The 21,620-nt window shown below is 39.2% G+C and overlaps 3 protein-coding genes across 12 annotated transcripts in view; 2 read left to right on the forward strand and 1 right to left on the reverse strand.

Annotated features, from left to right (window-relative positions):
• PRPF39 (pre-mRNA processing factor 39) overlaps positions 1 to 3,575 on the forward strand; it is a 34,999-nt gene extending 31,424 nt beyond the window's left edge. For all 6 annotated transcript variants that reach the window (XM_061395022.1, XM_061395023.1, XM_061395025.1 and 3 more), the window contains 3 exons: positions 2,048 to 2,122; positions 2,355 to 2,475; positions 2,747 to 3,575. In XM_061395022.1, the coding sequence (XP_061251006.1) occupies positions 2,048 to 2,122; positions 2,355 to 2,475; positions 2,747 to 2,803 (253 nt within the window). In that variant the 3' untranslated portion in view covers positions 2,804 to 3,575. The remainder of the gene's footprint in view (positions 1 to 2,047; positions 2,123 to 2,354; positions 2,476 to 2,746) is intronic.
• A 242-nt stretch (positions 3,576 to 3,817) lies between these two features.
• FKBP3 (FKBP prolyl isomerase 3) lies at positions 3,818 to 14,097 on the reverse strand. The gene is made up of 7 exons (XM_061395030.1): positions 13,917 to 14,097; positions 11,487 to 11,588; positions 10,798 to 10,905; positions 7,829 to 7,964; positions 7,277 to 7,344; positions 5,462 to 5,559; positions 3,818 to 4,151 (listed from the first exon to the last, which is right to left on the reverse strand). Exons 1-7 carry the CDS (start codon positions 14,085 to 14,087, stop codon positions 4,097 to 4,099), a joined length of 738 nt encoding a protein of 245 aa, XP_061251014.1. The 5' UTR covers positions 14,088 to 14,097; the 3' UTR covers positions 3,818 to 4,096.
• Positions 14,098 to 14,138: 41 nt separating this feature from the next.
• FANCM (FA complementation group M) overlaps positions 14,139 to 21,620 on the forward strand; it is an 80,104-nt gene continuing 72,622 nt past the window's right edge. For 2 of the 5 annotated variants that reach the window (XM_061395003.1, XM_061395002.1), the window contains exons 1-2: positions 14,142 to 16,201; positions 16,780 to 16,952. In XM_061395003.1, coding sequence (XP_061250987.1) covers positions 15,676 to 16,201; positions 16,780 to 16,952 — 699 coding nt within the window. In that variant the 5' untranslated portion in view covers positions 14,142 to 15,675. Of the gene's footprint in view, positions 16,202 to 16,779; positions 16,953 to 21,620 lie in introns of all 5 variants that reach the window. The other 3 variants (XM_061395004.1, XM_061395005.1, XM_061395007.1) reach the window with 3 other exon arrangements.

A 21,620-nucleotide genomic window follows, 5' to 3' on the forward strand; every position in this document is an offset into this window, starting at 1 on the left:
TCTCCAAGCAGTCTTGATTGCAGCCGTGCTTCATCCAGTCCACCATTTCACATGATGTACTCTGCAAATAAGTTAAATAAGCAGGGTGACAATATACAGCCTTGACGTACTCCTTTCCCAATTTGGAACCAGTCTGTTGCTCCGTGTCCAGTTTTAACTGTTGCTTCTTGGCCTGCATACAGATTGCTCAAGAGGCAGGTCAGGTGTGGTCTGGTATTCCCATCTCTCTAAGAATTTTCCACAGTTTGTTGTGATCCACACAGTCAAAGGCTTTGGCATAGTCAATAAAGCAGAAGTAGATGTTTTTCTGGAACTCTCTTGCTTTTTCGATGATCCAACAGGTGTTGGCAATTTGATATCTTGTTCTTTCTGCCTTTTCTAAATCCAGCTTGAACATCTGGAAGTTCACAGTTCACGTACTGTTGAAGCCTTGCTTGGAGAATTTTGAGCATAACTTTACTAGTGTGTGAGATGAGTGCAATTGCGCGATAGTTTGAACATTCTTTGGCATTGCCTTTCGTTGGGATTGTAATGAAACTGACCTTTTCCAGTCCTGTGGCCACTGCTGAGTTTTCCAAATTTGCTGGCATATAGAGTGCAGCACTTTCACAGCATCATCTTTTAGGATTTGAGATAGCTCGACTGGAATTCCATCACCTCCACTAGCTTTGTAGTGATGCTTCCTAAGGCCCACTTGACTTCGCATTCCAGGATGTCTGGCTCTAGGTGAGTGATCACACCATCGTGATTATCTGGGTCGTGAAGATCTCTTTTGTATAGTTCTGTGTATTCTTGCCACCTCTTCTTAGTATCTTCTGCTTCTGTTAGGTCCATACCATTCCTATTAGTCACTTAGTCATGTCCAAGTCTTTGTAACCCTTTGGACCATAGTCCACCAGGCTCCCCTGTCCATGAAATTCTCCAGGCACGAATACTGGAGTGGGTTGCTGTTCCCTTCTCCAAGTGTCACTGGTAATAGCCTATTAAATGTGTACATATGCAGGCTGTTGAGGGAAGTTGAACATGTAAATATCAAGTTGAACATGTAAATATCAAGGTCATTTTCAGAGAAATTTTAATATCTGTTCTCTTTCAGAGAAATCTGTGTTCAGGTTTATGATTACCTTAAAAAATAAGGCCATCTTTGTGTTTCTAAGAAATATTTTAAAAGTGATTGCCTGGTGGTCCAGTCTGGGTTAGCAGTCAGTGCTCAAAAACAGGAAAAAGAAAATTACAAAATCATTGATTTTATTTTTTAATTTTTTTAAATTTTATTTTTAAACTTTACATAATTGTAGTCAGTTTTGCTTCAAGTGACATTGTTTTTGAAGTTGTAAGTTCCAGTTGAAACCTATAATTCATAGCCCATTAAATTTTTTAATTAAAAATTATCTTTTTAATCAACGATAATTATTCTGAAATTTTTAGTTCTCATTCAGTTTATCACGTAGCCAAAGTTTAAATATAGTTTATCCTAACTGGTGGCAGGTGTCTTCAGTAAGCATTGTTAAATTAGATCTCAGAAGTACACAAATTATAGAACTGTCAGGATTCAAGGTTGTACTAGAAAAAAACAGTGTCAAGGTCACTGTCTTTGTTGTGTGATACAGCTCCTTAGGCCCTTCCCATGTGTTAAAAATAATAAACACACAGGTCTTGACCAGCATCCCCTCAAGCTCTAGCCCACTGTAGGGCAGAGAACAGGCACTTTTTCAGTATCTCAGTCAAAAATCCTGGGACTTACTGATCTTGTTTTGGGTCATATGATCACCTCTAAACCAGTTATTGGTCAGAGACATCTAGTAAGGTAATTGGCCGGGCCTCTATCTCTGAAGCCTCATTTGAACCACATGGACTGAGAAGGAAAGTGCAAGGCAAGCAAATAGAAAAGGTAGTTAGGGCTAGGTTTGTCTGCTTGCTTGTTTTTTCTTCTCAACAATGTTCATTTCTACTTGCCTTTGTTTCCGAGTGGAAGTAATTTGAAAACCTAAAAGTTTTAAGTTCGGCTTCTGTGTATTCCAGTGGATTGTTTCTCCTTCCCTCACAGGCTTTTGAATGCTTATGATGAACATCAAACACTCCTAAAAGAGCAGGATTCTTTAAAAAGAAAAGCAGAAAACGGGTATGTAACTTCCTGCTGAATCAGGAAAGGAAGCTTAAAAGAACACAGTTCATAGTGGAAATCCCTTTAAAAGTAATTATTACCTTTATGTTGTAATTTTTTTTCATGATTTGAAATCGTATGAAACAGTGTAGCCAAGAACTTCAGATTTGTACAAAGGTGACATTCGTCCATTTGTTAAAGTATTTGTCTATGGGAGTTCTGAAAGTTTCCATTTTGATCTTTTATTTAGATCAGAAGAACCAGAGGAAAAGAAAGCACACACAGAAGATACAACTTCGTCATCTACACAGATGATTGATGGTGATTTGCAGGCAAATCAAGCTGCATATAATTATAGTGCCTGGTATCAGGTAAGTTTACAGTTAAAATTGATTTTTTTTTAATAGATGTTACTAGAAATTATATATATATAAATTAGGATAGTCTTTTTTTTTCCTTCTTTGGGGGAAGAAAAAACCTCTCTACTTTTGATCTGTGTGCAAAATACATTGTCTTTTTCAGCAGTGAACACATGCTTGTTTTCTTTAAATAGAAACCTGCTTTAATTAAATTTTTATATATGGAACTCATATATAAAAGTCATAGCTCTTGTATGCTGATACGTTTGCTTTTTCTTTTCAGTACAATTATCAGACTCCTTGGAATTATGGACAATATTATCCTCCTCCTCCAACCTGATAAGAAAATAAGATATCAGATGGAGTGTGTGAAAAGTATGATAGTATTTTTTTTAATGAGGGATGTAAACAGTACAAGCTTGTTGTATTTGATAACTTGTCTTCCCTGTTTCTGTGTAACATGGTTTGTTTAGTAATAGGGGAAAATGTCACTTAGTAGCTTACCACAGATACTATTTCCTACCATTTATAAAATTTACTTTTTATTGGAGAACTATTTTTTTGATTTTTTTGCATTAAGTGGTCTAGAATTCTTTTGCAATGCATTTGCAACAGAGTTTTGTAGCCTTAAGGGTAGGAAAAAAACTGACTGCAAATCATGTCAGTGTAGTATAAGATTTTGAAAACACATAAGGGCTGGTTATTAAGGATTTACCTCCTCTTTAAAAAAAATGGATTTTTAACCTTTGCTGACAAGATACTGTCTGTGTGTTTTGATTATCCTTGTGAATTTGGATCTAACAGCAGAAACAATGCCTGTTAAAATATTGTCTTGGAATAGAGATAATAAATGAGGAAATGGAATGTTTGCATCCCTTTGAAAAAATGAAAATCATATCAAAACTATGTTGTTTCAGGAGACTTTGTATTTGGAATAGTCATGTTAAACTTGTGAGCAAGCTTTCATTTTGATCAAACTGATCATCTTCATTTTTGTAATAAAACTGAAGACTCATCCAATAATTGTTACGGATTTATTGGGGGGGATCACTTAAATTTATATTCATCATGCTTAGTGGTTTGTTTTAATATTAAATTTATATTCACCATGATTCTGAAGTATACTTCTCTTGAATTCAGCTGTTACCTTCTTGACAGAATTTCTTAAGTTTTGTAACCTTTTGCTTCTTCTCAATCTCTGCTTTTGCCTGCCTTATACAGAAATATTTAAATATTTTAAGATGAGTGTCTCTGGCAAGGCTGTCCAGACAGATTTACCGTTACTCCCTTGGTTTGGTGAACTCTTAGTACTGGTTAACCTAATCACAACATTAATATATTTATACCACACAAATCAAGACATTGAATACATTTTATTGAGCCTTTTAGTTTACAACATGAGGTAAAAGGCAAATCAGTTCTCTTTAAGTGATATTTTACACAACTGTAGTAAAATATTTTAAAGTTCAAGGGTTTATAATGGATTACATTTCTTAAAAGTTGAAGGATCAAGTAAACATGTTCTAACTTGAATTTTCCAGTTGACTCTTCGCTTAACAATAGTAACCAGTTCTAATTAGATACATAAGTTTCTTCATGGCCATGTTTTATTGTTGATGGTTTCTTAACTATTTCAGTCAATATCGACTAATTCCACTTCAAAAATAAGTTTTGCGTTTGGTGGAATTCTGTTGAAGAAGTTAAGGTAAATTTGATAGAAAGTTGCCTCTGTCCTCACTCCCAATAATCTTTGTCTAAAATTAGAATTTTAGATATTGGTAATTAGCTGCACAGGGAGGGCTTTATAGTTGACTCTGGGGCTGCTGCTGCTGCTAAGTCACTTCAGTCGTGTCCAAACTCTGTGCGACCCCATAGATGGCAGCCCACCAGGCTCCCCCGTCCCTGGGATTCTCCAGGCAAGAACACTGGAGTGGGTTGCCACTTCCTTCTCCAGACACAGGGGCTAGTACATGCAAACCAAGAGTTTCCTAAAACTATTTTTGAATGGAGGTCAAAACCTGACAATATAGGTTGACTAGATAAATTGAGCTTAAACTAGGATCTTCCTGCATCACTAGGTACTCCCAGGTTAGCCACTACTTTATGAAGACTGCTACTCAGTACCTCCCATCCAACCCCAAAAAGTGATTTCCGTTTAGCTGGTGTATACGTTATATTAAAGTTCATATGAGATATAGTATCGGATAGTTGCTGTGAATTTTCAGATGTTGAGTTTGGAAGAGTTATCTGACTGATCTTGAGATACTTAACATGAGACTGTGGGAGCTGCAGCTGGCCGTGGGATTTTGATAGGCTGAGAAGAAGGCTATTGTATTCCCAAGTAACTGTATTAATAACTGATAATACTAAAAAGGACTTCAAATTTCCTCCTCCCCTAAACTTACTCTAACTGGTCTAACTAGTCCATTGGAAATGGAACCAACAACTAAACTACCTTCCCACTTAGCTACTGGGTTGTTCTGCTTGTAACAGATTAGAATCATGGCTCTTCTTTTTTATTAATGTTCACACTGATGTTGGACCCATGGTCTTCATTTCACAACTGGTAATCCCCAACATGTGTTCAATTTCTAAGCTTTGAGAACCCAGTTCAATTGCCTGAAATTACACAGTAGCATAAAATCACCATGAGTCATATTTGAATTCTACAATTTGCTACAGTTGTTTATATTGAACATCTTACTCCTTGAAATTTTTCAAACATTAATAGTAGCTTTTCAAAGATAGAAACTTAAATCTCAGTTTAAGTCTTGAAAATTAAGAGCTTAAATAGGAAGGGGAAAAAAGATTCTAGCTCAAGCTCAGTAGAAAACGCTGTCTATATTGGAGGTGTGTTGACACACAAGCATCTAAATATCAGAAGACTGGTCTGGACATGTTCTCTATTCTAGAGGTTAATAACCTAGACAGCATCTTGCATGCCTTCAAGTGATCTTCAACTGTTTTTTTCTTTTAATTACCAAGGAAAAAAGGATACTTGGCATCAGGCTGTCCTTTCTTTCCATAAGCCCATTCTGGTTCAATCTCCAGTCGAGCCTTTTCTCCTTTACTCATAGTCAAGAGTGCTTCATCCCACTAAAAGCGAGAACATCAAATTAAAACTAATGATACTTCACAAAAAAATACATGCAAAACCAGAAGAAAGGCAAGATTACATACAAAGTATTCTGTTACAAGACTTCATTATGTCCTAAGGTAATGTCCTTGAGTGAGCCCCTAAATCTGTGTCCTTCATTGTCTCAATGAGAAAAAAAAAATTTAAGGACATATTAAACAGTTTTTTAGTATAAATACTTGAAGTCTTGAAAATGACATAATGTCATTTTGTACAAATTTGGATCTTAGGCCAAATTATCAAAAATAAATCAACATAATGGAAGGATACAGAATGTATTAACTTATATAGACTCTGTTAAAATGTAACAGTTATATAAGCTCAGATGATACAGATTTGTCACATACTGGAAGTTAAGAATTTAGTTGAATAGAACAAACTTACAGTAAGCACATTAGTTATAGGAACAGAAAAATAGCTCAACTTGATATATCAACTTGGTATAATCAGGTAGTAGTAAAAGTGATTTTTCAACTAAACCTTTAGTTTCAAGATGTTGTACAATCCATTTTGGGCTCTGGATAAGATTGAGTAGTATTTTAGGTCTTAACGCAGTACAAAGAATAACACATTGAGGGTTCTCGTAACTGCACTTAAATAGGCATTTTTGTTATTAATGTTCTGAATACAAAGAATTTAGAACAATAAGCAGACCCTAACATGACAGCCTGATTCAGTTGAGGAGGATGATCATCAGCTCTACTTTCTCATCTCCTTTTGTGCACTGCAATGGTCAGCATAGCTCAAGCCTAACTTTCATTTTTCTCAGTTTCCTTCTGTTACCTCTCACACATAAGGGTGGGTAAAGGGATGCTTATATTGGAAAGATTCTTCTTTTGGTGTTTGAGTAAATTGTGAGAGGTGAGAAAGCTACAGGAAAGACTCCTCAAGCTTCTGTCAGTACTCAGTGGAGCAGGTATTTTACGTTTCTGAATCGTGTGTAAGTGGTAACAATAGATACGTGACATTGTACAGGAATCAGACAGACAGATTTAGGAAACTTGTCAGTAATTCTGACAATTACTTCATGGAAAAAAATAATAAAAGGGGTAAGCATGGAAGGAAATAATATTTGAGTTTGTACTATATTACATGCTTTAAGTTATACCCATTTAATGTTTTAACAACCTTGGGGTAGGCTGTACTGTATGAAACCCAGAGAACTTAACTTGTGCCAGCTCAGTTGGCAATGCCAGTGAAGTGAAAGTCACTCAGTTGTGTCTGACTCTGTGACCCCATGGACTACCCAGTCCATGGAATTATCCAGGCATGAATACTGGAGTGGGTAGCCATTCCATTCTCCAGGGGATCTTCCCAACCTAGAGATTGAACCCAGGTCCCCCACATTGCAGACGGATTCTTTACCAGCTGGGCCACCAGGGAACCCCTTGATATGAAACCCCAAAGTTTGTTTTTATTGTATCCCCAAACCTAATTCTGAGCGACTTCACTTTCACTTTTCACTTTCATGCATTGGAGAAGGAAATGGCAACTCATTCCAGTGTTCTTGCCTGGAGAATCCCAGGGACGGGGGAGCCTGATGGGCTGTCATCTCTGGGGTCGCACAGAGTCGGACACAACTGAAGCGACTTAGCAGCAGCAAACCTAATTCATTATGTTACGCCACAGGCAGGATGGGCCAGAATATATACTGGCTCATGGCCAGTTTTTACTTACCCCTCGGATAACTTTGCCTATCCCAACCTTAAAACTTAAAGGCTTGGCATTTTTCTTCTTCTTTGAACCTGTAAAACAGATTTTCCTTATAATTAATGATGAAATTAAGTTCCAGTTGAAAAACATAGTGATTTAAGTCTTGAAATTGATTTCAGAACTTACCATGCTATGCATCTGAAAATAAAAATTCAGAAAGCCAAATAATTCATCAAGAAAATTTTGGATGTAAAAATCATTATGGTCTAAAGGAGGGAGAGGGAAAGGACCTATATTACACCATTAAAATAACACTATTCTGCCTTTTACATTAGAATACAAATGCCTGAATTTGGGGCATTAAAAAAGATTAGACCAAAAGGTCTTTATTTACATGCAGCCAACACGTAGTGAAGTGAAAACCTCTTACTAGTATTAATAAATTACAAATGCAAAAAACTTCTGGAAAAAAAGTGACAGCCAAAAAAAAGGTACTGCCAACACAGATGTTTTGCATGCCTTATGCCAAAATGATAAAATTACATTCAGACTTACTCGTTTGAATTTGAGACTTACTTGTTTGAATATTAGTATCAAAAACAGTCCCATCTTGTAGTGTTCCTGTATACCAGCAGTGAACAACATCTCCCTTTTTGGGAAAGTTGGTTTTATCTCCTTTTTTAAGAACAGATTTTGTATATTTTGGTGGACCCTAGAAACAAAAAAAACAAAACACAGTTGTTAACTCATGTCCTTTTTTTAGAAGGAGGACAAAGAGAATACTTAACACAGCCAACTGTGACCTAAGTCCAGTCAGAGTTTCACAGATTGGGTAACAAACTATTTTGCCTCTGATTGACCTCTCAAGTTAAAAAATTCACTGTCTCATTTTAAGTCTGTGATGAGAATATTAGTAACTGTTGTTCAGTTGCACAGTTGTGCCTGACTCTGCTACCCCATGGACTGCAGCACACCAAGCTTCCCTGTTCCTCACCATCTCCCAGAGTTTGCTCAAACTCATGTCCATTGAGTCGATGATGCCATCCAACCTCATTCTCTTACCCCATAACTAGCATATCTGTAATTTCAAAAAACTTCCAGCTTCTTTGGAAACCAGTGTTCTTTTGATAAGATTAATTATGCATCAAACAATACAGTGAACCAGTTATTCCCAAGGTCAGAAATATTACAGGGATGTCACTGGCAGTCCAGTGTTTAAGACTGCATGCTTCCACTGCAGGGGGCATGGATTCAGTCCCTGGGTCAGGAAGATCCCCTGGAGAATGAAGCAGTAACCGACTCCAGTATTCTTGCCTGGGAAAACCCATGGCCAGGAGCCTGGCAAGCTACAGTGCATGGGGTTGCAAAGTCAGACAGGACTTAGCAACTAAACAACAGCAACAAAGAGCTTTCAGACAAGGTTCTTTGCATTAAGATAAATAAAAGGTAGAGATAAATATAGATATCATGTGCTACGGGAACTTCTGACTTACATAAACAGTGAAGTCTGGGATGGTAAAAACTTCGGAGAAAGTGATGAGCCCAAGACCTGGGCCTTGAAGGGGACACAGAACTGACAAACAGAAGAAATTGAGAGAAGAAATACACTAAGCAAGAAATAAAAGTATGGACAGTTTACTGACAATGAGCAGACATTTGTGACCGAAGAATATTTCTATAGAAGTAGTAAATATGGAGCTGGGCAGGGGCCAGACATTGGAAGGTTTTGTAGGCCAGAGAGGCAATCCAATAGAAATAAGAGAGTCACAAATGTAATCTTAAGTTGTCTAGTTGCCACATTAATATTTCAACATATAATCAACATTAAAATATTGAAATATTTTATATTCTTTTTAAAAAATCATACTAAGCTTTGAAATTTCATATTTTATACTGAAGGCACACTTCAATTCAGAGTGGCCACAAAGTGCTCAGTAGCCGTATGTGGCTAATGACTATTCTGGACAATGCAGTTCTAGACAGTACAGAACTACTGAAGATTCTTGAGCAGGGTGAAGTTTGCAAAATATTTTAGAAAGCTTATTACTAGAATAGCTATTTGGGGCTGAATGATGAAGAAAGAGACTGAAGGCAGATTAGTGACTTTTTCCACACTCCAGGTCTGAGGCCTTGGAAGACCTGAGAATCAAAAAGGAATGGATGAAGATTTGAAAGAGATGTTTGAGAACCTCAGATCTGAGGGAGACATGAGAAGGAAAAGAAAACAAATTCAGAGAGCTTTTAAGCTGGGAAGAAGAGAACAGTTACAACTATTAGTATGTATGTTGATAAATTCTGGTAGAAGAGAACAAAGGGGTATATAATGAGAAAGGAATAAGACAGAGTTGAGAATTTGTGTGAAAATATCAAGAAGTTCATGTGGGCAATGGATGGGGGATTGAGCAAGGGATAGTATAAAAGTTGCTGAGTAGCAATGAAACTAGAAAACATGCTTAGCTGATTTTAAGAATTTATACAAAGCCCAGTAAAAAGTTTTATACTTCTATTTCTTCACAAAGCTTGCTCTGCAGTCCCAAAGTATGAAGAAAGGAAGCAGACAGGAGGGACCAGTACAGTACTGGCCCAGAGGTTATGGAACCCAGGCACCAGGAAGACAATGAGAGTACATGAAAAACAGGGCTCATGCTGACCAGTTAAATGAAAAGAGGTCTTGAAGAAAGGATATAGTTTAGGACTCTCATAAGATCTCTCTAAATTGTCTCCAACCCTTACGACTTTTAACTCAATCCCTTGATATATTATCTGCCACCTCATACCTCCCTCCCTCTAATTTTCTGGAAGATAATCTATGTTGCCAATTGCTTTTGTAACCCTTCTAGTAATTATTACACTTTGTTTACCTTAGTAGCTGCAAAAATTTTGCCCAGTATATAAAACGTTTATCAAATTATTGTTGTCACTGATACTAACACTGCTAGGAATGAGTGAGCTTAGTTACTAGCAAGATATTATCAAAAGTGGCAAGATAATAATTTAGCTCTCGTGAATCTTTTCTAAGAGCTGTCCTTAGCTCTAGAAAGGCTGTCCATTTGCAGAAAGAGTTTTATCTGGTTCTTCCAACCTTGTTACCAAAATGAAAAACCTGGGTTGGGAAAGATGAGGCAGATAAACCCACATCCCGCAGTGAGGCTCGAATTAATTACTTCCATTGCCAAGGACATCATGTACATTAGAAAAAGGCTAAAAATAATCAAAAGGAAGTTTCTTTCACTGTCCAACTTGGCTATAGAATAGGATCTTAAAATAGCTCTGAAAGCTCAGAACTTCTGGCCAGACACAGAGGCAATGTAAAATACAAAGTTAGAGGTATTTCACAGGAAAGGCTTACTAACTGTAAACCATTGGTTCTTAGGGTTTTTTTCTTACTGAGTACACTAAAGGGAGAAAACACATTCCAAATCACTGTTTGGCTCACTGAAAGTGGCCATATTCAACCCCATCTTATTATGAGAAACCAGTGCTGTAAAGCAAATACTTTTTCTCATTCACCTGAGAAATAAAGTAAGAATACATTATATACAAACCTCATCCAGAGTCTCTTCAGACTTGGTTTCTTTGGGTTTATCTTCATTAAGCTTCACATTTTTCACCTGCTCAGACACTTTACTTATACTTTCAGTACCCTTGAAACGCTGTAAGGGAAATGATCTGATGTTTATCAGATTCATTCTGGCTAAAAACAAAACTCTTACGGTAAGCATTTTAATCAACAAATTATGTATCTCAAACTATCTCACAAAATAAATTCTGAAATGAGACTGATACCCTTTAGAAAGACCAACTCAGACTCAGAGGTATGAATACTATTCAATTAATTCTTTAATTTTTTGTGTGTGTGTGAAAGGTGGTCATTTCATAGTTAACATATATCAGGAAGAATTTCTTGAAATCTGCTTTTTTAAAGGCTCAGTGTAGATCTAACTTTAAATTATTAATGAAATGCAGCTGATTTTAGATTTATAACTTTTCAGCATCCTTAAGAATTTGCTAACTTAAGCTTCCAGGGAATTATTTTTTAAAAATCTGTTCTTATTCAAAATATCAAAACATCCCGCCATATGGCAGACTAGCCATGCTAAATTTGACAATCCATTTATGATTATAGTTAAGAAAAAGTGCAAGTGGAAAAACATCACCATAATCTGCAAGTAAATGCATTTAGAACTTCTTTTGGGAATAAAATACCTAAAGTGATACAATGATAAGTACTCACCTTACTTTCGAAAAGATGGTTATAGGCTGTAACCAAATGGTCCTTATTAGCTGTCTTGGCCACATTTTTAATGTTACCTAGTAATTTATGTTCTGCAAGAAACTGTAAAGAAAAAATTCTGGTCAGTCAAAATAATTTCCCTCATGTAAGAGAGGGTGTAAAACTAGAAAATGAACTTTTATGTTAGCAATTATGAAGCAAGTATGTTTTCAATCATACTACTGATAAATGAAACATTTTATTTTATACTGTGTGCATGTGTTAGTCACTCGCTCTGTCACGTCCAACTCTCTGCAACCCCATGAACTGTAGCATGCCAGACTCTTCCGTCCATGGAATTCTCCAGGCAAGAATACTGGAGTGGGTTGTCATTACCCTTCTCGAAGGGATCTTCCCAATCCAGGGATCGAACCCATGTCTCCTGCATTTCAACTGGATTCTTTACCATCTGAGCTATCAGAAGCCCAATGATAAATGAAACCATTATATTTTATACTCTACTTCGTAACAAAAACAAGATTTAAGGAAGGTTAAAAAAAAAACCATACTGTGTACATATGAGCACACTTTTAACAGCAAGCGCATTTTGGTAACTAGGCAAAGCTACTCCCAGCAGGATGTTACTTGGCCCCTGCCCTGGGAGCCTCCAGTCATGTTGGGTTTAGCTATCTTGACATACATGTAACCCAGTCTTGGCACACCCAAAAGCACTGTTACACAACTCTGGATACATAGTGTTTGAATGTATAGGCTGTGGTGTCAGACCATTTAGGTTAAAATCCTAGCTGTCTGATTTTAGACAAGGGATTAAGCTGTCTCAAAGGCTCGGTTTCTACATCGTGCTGAAAGATCAATAACAGCATCCTATGTCAGAGGCTTCTTGTAAAGATAAATGTAGTAATCCATTTTCAGTCACACAGAAGAACTCAATACATATTACCTATTTGACTTATAAAATAATGTATTTAACCTAACAGAATTCCATTTCTCTCAAATATAAGACTAAGTTGTCAGATGAACACCAAAATACCACTACTGAAATATCAAATCATCAAAGTCATGTACCTTCATCTTGAAATCGTGTATTTCATCTACTCTATTATTTCAGTGAAATATGAATTGGCTTAAGAGAAAATAATTCCACTAAAATGGTACAATAGTATAAACTGGTATCTCTGAGGCATGTTCTTTTCATTTCACCCTTGTTTCCCCAAACAGTATAGTTCTTGCTGTACATGTTGTAAAGTATTTGCGGATGTCAGGATTATCAATCAGGAGTGTGAAGCAAGAGGGACAATAACTGGATCAATATCTCTCCTTCGAAATCCTGCAAAATTATAAACTACAAGCTTCTCAAAAGAGCCCACATGCAATTTTTCTAAATGAAGTTTAGGAATTAAGTTAAAAATGGTTGGGATACTACATTTAGACTGTGGCCTTCATTTTCCCTATGTGGGAGATGCTGAGGGCACACAAATTTGTACAGTCGTTCAGCAATTTAAGATATCTGTGCTAAATCGCTTCAGCCGTTTCGGACTCTTTCCGACCCTATGGACTGTAGCCTGCCAGGCTCCTCTGTCCATGGGAATTCTTCAAGCAAGAATACTGGAGTGGGTTGCCATTTACTCTTTCAGGGCATCTTCCTGACCCAGGGATCGAGAACCCGCGTCTCTTAGGTCTCCTGCATTGAAAAGCGAGTTCTAATTTAAGATATGAATGATATTAATTTCCGAAGAAAAAAAAATCCGTCTGACAAAAATAACTTTTGACTACAGAGGATGGTTAAAATGGAGACTGTGCTGAAAAATGCGGGGCGTAAAAGTATGAAGAATGTCAAATAGATTTCTTAGTTTATAACAATAGGAGACCACTGTACACAAAATACGCGAATAACTCCCCTAAACATAAGAGTGAAAAGGTCATTTGAAGGGTCGGTATTTTAAAAGTTAATCTCCAAACTATACGTTGTAAAAAAAAAAAAAAAACACACACACACTTATTAGTGTTGAGTGTTCGGTAATCGATGAGAAAGGCAAATCGCAATCCTAAATCTTTTCCCTAGTAATATACACTCCCCTCCAGGGATCTCAACCAAGCCTCCAGTCCTCGGGCTCCCATCTCAACCCCCAGTATCTCCTGGGTTCCTTCTCTTTCAAGGCCTCCACCCTCATTCAAGGATGTCAGTAAGGTTCTAAATCTCCGATTCCTTCGTGCCCCAAAAGATAAAGCTGCTCCACTCGCCCAAGCAGGGCCGGCCTGAGGGGCGGGAGCGCGTCTCGGCAGCGTACGCGGGGCCGCTCCGGCCTTCAGGCCGCGGGCCGCTGGAGAGCGAGGGCGGGGGCACGGAGGAATAAGGAATGTATGGGCATCTACGGGGGGGTGAAGTGTCCCTCAGCCGCACCAGCCCGGCCGCCCCGCCAACTCCGGTACCGAATCTGAACCGTGATCCTGCAGAAACTTGATAATGTCCTTCTTGGGGAGCTGCTCGCTGCGCAGCTGCTCCACGGTCCAGGCCCGCTGCGGAACGGCCGCCGCCATCTTCCCCCGCTGCCTCCGCTTTACTGAGCCGGCCCGCCTGGCTTCAGCATCGCCCCGCCCCATGGGCGTGGCGCGAGTGCCACTCGGAGCTCGAGGGGGCGGAGTCACCGCGATACCCCGCAGGATTGGGGCCAGTGTTTGAGCGACGTCAAGGCTGTGCTCTGCGGGCCTCTTTGTTGAGTCCCGGGTAAAACCCGCTGAGGTGGCCGCGAAGACTGACTCCGCAGAAAAGCTCAACATATCGTCTGTTCACAGTTGGGACCCTTGTGAGGCGACGACCGCCGGTAGTAGCGATTGTTTACCAGCCATTACCCACACTTGTATATTACCGACAAGCTGCTGTGCACTTAAAAGTCGATAATCTGAAGAAAACAACAGTATTCAGGCGTCTAATCTCATTTTACCTAGTTCTACCCTAAAAATTCACACCTGAATTGGCTCAGTCCTTGTCCATCAGAACAACCTATATCCTACCACTTCTCTTTTAAAACTCACACAAATGAAACTAGAAGAGCAACCTGTTCCCTTTCCCTTCCCAAATACAAACACACGATAAACAGTTTGTCTAAAAGCAAGTCCAGACACATGACCAAATAAAACGAAGTAGAGTAGCTACACACAAGACGATGCTTGCTGGTGGTAGTGATGAGGCGGGTGAATTGTTAGTGGTCCAGGTAACCTCATGATGTGTGTGTACTTTTCCTCAATATACAAGGAAACAAATCTACAGAGGTTACTCAAAGTATCCAGGTTTAGAGTAGAGAAATCCAGAATTGTATCCAAGTTGGAAGTAGAATTTCTGCTATCGCTAGAGTAGAAAAATATCACCCAGACGCTGATTTTACTGCTGTATATCGTTTATGAAGATGTAATGATGGAGCATCAGGACACTTTTTTTCCTTCGGAATGTTCCAACGAATATCAGGACCAAACCATTCACTTACCTTTAAACAATAAAAATATTAAGATAGGAGGCTGCTACTCCTGAAAAAGAGAGCTGGCATTTTGTTTTCTCAGTCTGGATAAAGAAATAAGAGGTGTTATTTAATTTTGTATAAACACTTTTGTTTTTCACCTCATCTACCGATTTAAAAATACAGCCAACAACAAGGAATAAGGCACGTTAGACGCTCAGTAACGTTAAATTAAAAAAAAAAAAAATGGGTATGCATTGTTTCAGGACCTCAAGGTTATTTCAGTTCAGTTCTGTCGTTCAGTCGTGTCCGACTCTTCGCGACACCATGGACTGCAGTAAGGCAGGCTTCCCTGTACATCACCAACTCCCTTATTTACTATATCATTTTAAGCAATATCACTTTACCCATAACGCCAGGACATATAATCACTTATTGGAAATGGAACCCAAATTTAGAGTCGGTACAAAAATTGACAAGGGGACAAAATTTAGAGTAACTCCACGATAACGCGCATGCGTCTCCTAGTGGACCGCGGGGTTTCCGGGAAGACCGCCAATCATATTCCCCACGCAAACTCAGTGGCTGCACTTTGAACAGGATAAACTGGCCTCAGTCCCGCCCCCTGGTTCCTCTGTGTTTTTTACGCGAAGGTAACCGATGGGGATTGGAACGGAGGCTGTTGAGCTGCAGCAGCTGCTGGCGTCTGAGGGGAGCCTTCTGTGGTCGTCGGCCTAATGAGCGGACGGCAAAGAACGCTTTTCCAGACGTGGGGCTCGAAAGTTTCTCGGTCCACTGGGGCTCCTACTTGCAACTCTGGAACTGAGCGGCCTCAGAGCACAGGCATCTCCAGGGCGCGTTTTCCTGCAGTGGCAGAGGCGGCAGGGGCGGCAGAGGTTGAGCCCGAGTCAGACGATGATGTGTTGCTGGTCGCGGTGTACGAAGCAGAGAGGCAGCTCAATCTAGAGAATGGCGGGTTCTGCACCTCAGCGGGCGCCCTGTGGATTTACCCTACTAATTGCCCAGTGCGAGACTACCAGCTGCACATCGCCAGGACCGCCCTGTTCTGCAACACGCTGGTCTGTCTGCCCACCGGGTTGGGAAAGACCTTTATTGCCGCTGTGGTCATGTACAATTTCTACCGCTGGTTCCCTTCTGGCAAGGTGGTTTTCATGGCCCCCACGAAACCCCTGGTGACACAGCAGATCGAGGCTTGCTACCGGGTGATGGGTATCCCGCAGTCCCACATGGCCGAAATGACAGGTATCTTAGAAACAGTGGACTAACTTGAAATTAAGAGCTGGGCACCCAGGGGAAAGCACGTGTTCTGATGGAACTAGCGCCAAAGGAATTCCAGACCCATGTGGAATAGACCCCAGATCGCAGTATGCTTATTTTACTTCTGTCTTGAAACATCATCTCCTTCTAGCAAGTCCAGCTCTAATAGGGTTGCTTTATTCAATCTTCAGAGAATTTCTGTAACTTGTCAAAGCATTTTGAAGTGGTTATGTGTGTATACCTCATTGGTAAGTGGGAGTGAGGTTTTCTGCCTTTCTTGTTCAGAAGGATTTCCCAGGTGAAGAATTTTCTTCTCTTTAAGTATTATGTCATTTTACAAGGATTCTCTAAAGGCAGTCTAGGTGTGATTTTCAGTATAAGCCGGCATTGACATCTGGACCACAACAAAGCTTTAAAATGTTGCTTTCTCATATTTGTCAAATTAGCACCTTGGAAGCAGATCACCAATGCAGGAATGCATTCTGAAAATAGGCTAGGCTGTTTACATGTTACAGGTAACAGTCTGAAGTGTAGAATGTGTGATGTCACTTTTTTTTTAACAGGATCTACTCAAGCTTTCACCAGGAAGGAAATCTGGAGCAGTAAGAGGGTTCTTTTCCTTACGCCTCAAGTCATGGTAAATGATCTTTCTAGAGGAGCTTGCCCAGCTGCTGAAATAAAGTGTCTAGTTATCGATGAAGCTCATAAAGCCCTTGGAAATTATGCTTATTGCCAGGTAATCTTGTTAAAAATACTTTATAGTGTAAAATATTGTTGTAGAGCATTTTGGGGAATAATTTTTAATGATGGAAGTTACTGATGGCATTGTGATTATGAAAAGCTTTATACCTATTATCCCAACAGATGGTGATAGAAATACTTTCCTTCATCAGTTGAAATCAGTGTCTCTGCTGGTTTCTTTTTTTTTTTTTTTTTAACTTTAACAAGACCATTAGTGTCAGATGTAGATGATGAGAATCTCCTTGATCCAAAGTAGGGTATGGATGGAGACTTGAGACTAAGATAGTAGTCAAAAGATTGGTAGTGGATACACATTGTTATTCCCTGTCAGGTAAAACAGTAACTGAGTTATTGTTTTGAAAAATGAATGACATAATGTATGTAACATACCTACACTGCCTTCCAGTTAAGTACTATGAGGATATAAAGTACAAAAGTGAGGAGGTGGGATATGGCTGGAGAGGCACTTAACATCAGGTCATGAAGGCATTTGTATTCTGTGCTAAGCAGTTTGAATGCCTTTTGTAGGTCTTAGGGGATGTAGATGGTAGAGACTCACTGAAAAATGTTTAGCTGGGGTGATACTTAGGCCTTAGGAAGCATCACTATGAACAAAGCTAGCAGAGGTGATGGAATTTTCAGTTGAGCTATTTCAAATCCTAAAAGATGATGCTGTGAAAGTGCTGCACTCGGTATGCCAGCAAATTTAGAAAACTCAGCAGTAGCCCCAAGACTGGAAAAGGTCAGTTTTCATTCCAGTCCCAAAGAAAGGCAATGCAAAAGAATGTTCAAACTACCACACAATTGTACTCATCTCACACACTAGCAAAGTAATGTTCAAAATTCTCCAAGCTAGACTTCAATAGTACATGAACCAAGAACTTCCAGGTGTTCAAGCTGGATATAGATAAGGCAGAGTAACCAGAGAGCAAATTGCCAACATCTGTTGGATCATGGAAAAAGCAAGAGAGTTGCTTTTTGGACTACTTCTTTTGTATCTATCTCTGCTTTATTGACTATGCCAAAGCCTTTGACTGTGTGGATCACAGCAAACTGTGGAAAATTCTTTAAGAGATGGGAACACCAGACCTCCTTACCTGTCTTCTGAGAAATCTGTGTGCAGGTCAATAAGCAACAGTTAGAACCGGACATGAAACAACAGACTGGTTCCATATTGGGAAAGGACTACATCAAGGCTGTTTACTGTCACCCTGCTTATTTAACTTATATGCAGAGTACATCATGCTAAATGCTGGGCTGGATGAAGCACAAGCTGGACTCAAGATTGCCAGGAGAAATATCAATAACCTCAGATATGCAAATGAAATCACTATTATGGCAGAAAGCGAAGAGGAACTAAAGGGACTCTTGTTGAAAGTGAAAGAGGAAAGTGAAAAAGTTGGCTTAAAACTCAACATTCAAAAAACAAAGATCATAGCATCCAGTCCCATCACTTTATGGCAAATAGGTGGGGAAACAATGGAAACAGTGACAGACTTTATTTTCTTGGGCTCTAAAATCATTGCAGATCGTGACTGCAGCCATGAAGTTAAAAGATGTTTGCTCCTTAGAAGAAAAGCTATGACCAACCTAGACAGTATATTAAAAATCAGAGACATTCCTTTGCCAGCAAAAGTCTGTCTGGTCAAAGCTATGGTTTTTCCAGTGGTCATGTATGGATGTGAGAGTTGGACCATAAAGAATTCTGAGCGCCAAAGAATTGATTCTTTTGAACTGTGGTGTTGGAGAAGACTCAAGAGTCCCTTGGACTGCAAGATCGAACCAGTCAATCGTAAAGGAAATCAGTCCTGAATATTCATTAGAAGGACTGATGCTTAAGCTGATGTTCCAATACTTTGACCACCTGATGCAAAGAACTGTCTCCTTGGAAAAGACCCTGATGCTGGGAAAGATTGAAGGCGGGAGGAGAAGGGGATGACTGAGGATGACATGGTTGGATGGCATCACCGACTCAGTGGACATGAATTTGAGCAGGCTCTGGAAGTTGGTGATGGATAGGGGAGCCTGGCATGCTGCAGTCCATGGGGTCGCAAAGAGTTGGACACAACTGAGCGACTGATCTGGGGTGATACTTCAGATTTAAAAGAGATTAGAGGTGAGAAGGGTAAAGGCAGGGAGTACAATGAGGGATCGGGGGAATTTAAGATGACTCCCAGACTTCAAACTTGGAAGATTGCCAGGATGGTGATGCAGTTAGTCAAATGGAGTTCTGGAAGCAGAGAACATCTGAGGTACTGTGGAAGGAGTGTGTGCAGTTTTAGATTGTTGAATTTGAGGTGTGTGTGAGGAATCCAGGAGTAGATATTCAGTAGGGAGTGGGTGACAGAGAAGTACAGATCTCAGTGGAAAGTTCTGAGATAGAGATACAGATTTGGAAACCATCAACATATAGGTGGTAGGTAGTTAAAACAGTAATAGCTAGTGATACTAGGGAGAGGGAGTAGAGTCAGCATAGAGAGAAAGTTGATTTTATTTAGTGCAAAGTGATGAATTTTACTGCCAGTTTGTGATTTTGTAAAGCAGTTTTGGGGGGGACTTTGAGTATTATATCTCTGTATTTTCTTCTTGAGAATTGTCATCTTAGAGTTGATGTCAGCCGGGAAATGGGTATATTTTTCCATTCATGTCTTTCCAAGTTAAATTAATACCCAGTGTGTTAAAAGTTTCTGCTTGGAGAGGGGCATTTATAAAATTTTATTCTAACTGTATGGAATTTATTTTGTACATTTGTATATTTATGCTCAGTCTCTCAGTCGTGTCCAACTCTTGCAACCCCATGGACTGTTGCCCACCAGGCTCCTCTGTCCATGGGATTCTCCAGGCAAGAATACTGGAGTGGGTTGCCATTTCCTCCTCCAGGGGATCTTCATGACCCAGGGATCAAACCCAAGTCTCTTGCATGTCCTGCATTTGCAGGCAGATTCTTTACCACAGAGCCACCTGGGTAGCCAAAGCTTATATATAGCAACTTAAAAAAAAAAAATTTACTTATTCTGGTCACACTGCATGCTTTGCAGGATCTCACTTCCCTGACCAGTGATTGAACTTGGGCCATGGCAGTGAAAGCCTGGAATCCTAACCATTAGGCAATCAGAGAACTCCCTTTAGCAAATTTATTTTCAAAAAATTTCTTGGTATTAGGTGATTTTTTTTTTCTTAACTACAAGGCCTAGGCTTTTATTGAGTACAGTGAGACATGACTGACTTCTTTAATATCTAGATAGCACTGCAAGTTCTTTTAAGATTTTTTTTGATTTGGACCATTTTTAAACTCCATTGAATTTGTTACAGTATTCCTTATGTTTTATGTTTTTTCAGTATTGAATTTTTTAAAGTATTGTTTTATGTTTTTTGGCTTTTTTGGCCGAGAGACATGTGGAACCTTAGCTCCTTGACCAGGGAGTGAACCTGCGCCCCCTGCATTGGAAGGCAAAGTCTTAACTCCTGGACCTCCAGGGAAGTCCAAAGCAGTGAGGGTTTATACTGCGTTGAATATTGCAGATAGCTTCCAACAGGCACACAGCTTGTTGAGGAAGGTAGCTTCCTGGATTACAAACACAAAACCACTTCTACAAAATGTTTGAGAATCCCTTCTGGAAAGAAAATAATATATCTGGGATTTTATCTTTTATCAGTTGTTAATTAGGACAATTGTTCTTAAGTCTCCTCCATTAAGTTGTTGTGTTTGTTTTTTTTTTTTGGTTTTTTTTTGGCCCTTGGCAGCAAAAGTGCAGAGCCCTAGCCACTGGACTGCCAGGAAATCCCCTATAATGTTTTGTCTTTGATATCTATTCTGTATCATGTTTTTAAAAGCTCTATACATGGTATTTTTTGAGTGTTAATCGATATTCAGTTTTCATTTCATTGATTTCATCATTGACATGGGTAAAAATTAGAGCAGTGTTAAGGTAACCTGGTTTTAGCACTATTTACAATAGTAAGACATGGAAGTAACCCAAATGTGCATGGACAGATGCTTGGGTTAAGAAGATTTGTCATATGTATATGCCAAATGTGTGCTACACACACACATATACATACATACATACATACACACACTTGGTGTCTCAATTGGTAAAGAATCCTTCTGCAATGCAGGAGGCTCAGGTTTGATCCCTTAGTCAGAAAGATCCCCTGGAGAAGGAAATGGCAACCCACGCCTGGAGAATCCCATGGACAGAGGAGTCTGGCGGGCTACAGTCCATGGGGTTGCAAGAGTTGAAAGCAATTTAGTGACCAAACCACACACACGCACACACACACAATGGAATATTACTGAGCCATAAAAAGAGTGAAATACTTTTAGCATTCAGTGAAATAAGTCAGAGACAAATACTATACGATATTAGTTACAGAAACAGACTTACAGACATAGAAAACAAACTTAGTTACCAAAGGGGAGAGGGGAAGGGGGACAAATTAAGGATAGTATGGGATTAACAGATACAAACTACTGTATGTAAAATAGATAAGCAGCAAAGGTTTACTGCAGAGCACAGGGAATTATGCCCATTATCTTACAGTAATTTATAATGAAATATAATATGCAAAAATACCAACTCACTATGCTCTACACTTGAAACTAAGACAGTATTGTAAACTATACTTCAATTAAAAAATAATCATCTGCTTTTAGTTTCCT

This window comes from Bos javanicus, chromosome 21 (genome assembly GCF_032452875.1).
Source record: "Bos javanicus breed banteng chromosome 21, ARS-OSU_banteng_1.0, whole genome shotgun sequence".
Taxonomy (NCBI): domain Eukaryota; kingdom Metazoa; phylum Chordata; class Mammalia; order Artiodactyla; family Bovidae; genus Bos; species Bos javanicus.

What these genes read in the sequence shown, in the direction of transcription:
- FKBP3 (XM_061395030.1), bottom strand. Translation starts at nt 14,087, where the DNA reads ATGGGGCGGGGCGATGCTGAAGCCAGGCGGGCCGGCTCAGTAAAGCGG. An exon ending in AGGATCACGGTTCAGATTCG is followed by an intron (nt 11,589 to 13,916) that starts GTACCGGAGTTG and finishes TTTTCTTTACAG; the next exon opens with TTTCTTGCAGAACATAAATT. An exon ending in ACCATCTTTTCGAAAGTAAG is followed by an intron (nt 10,906 to 11,486) that starts GTGAGTACTTAT and finishes TTTCCCTTACAG; the next exon opens with CGTTTCAAGGGTACTGAAAG.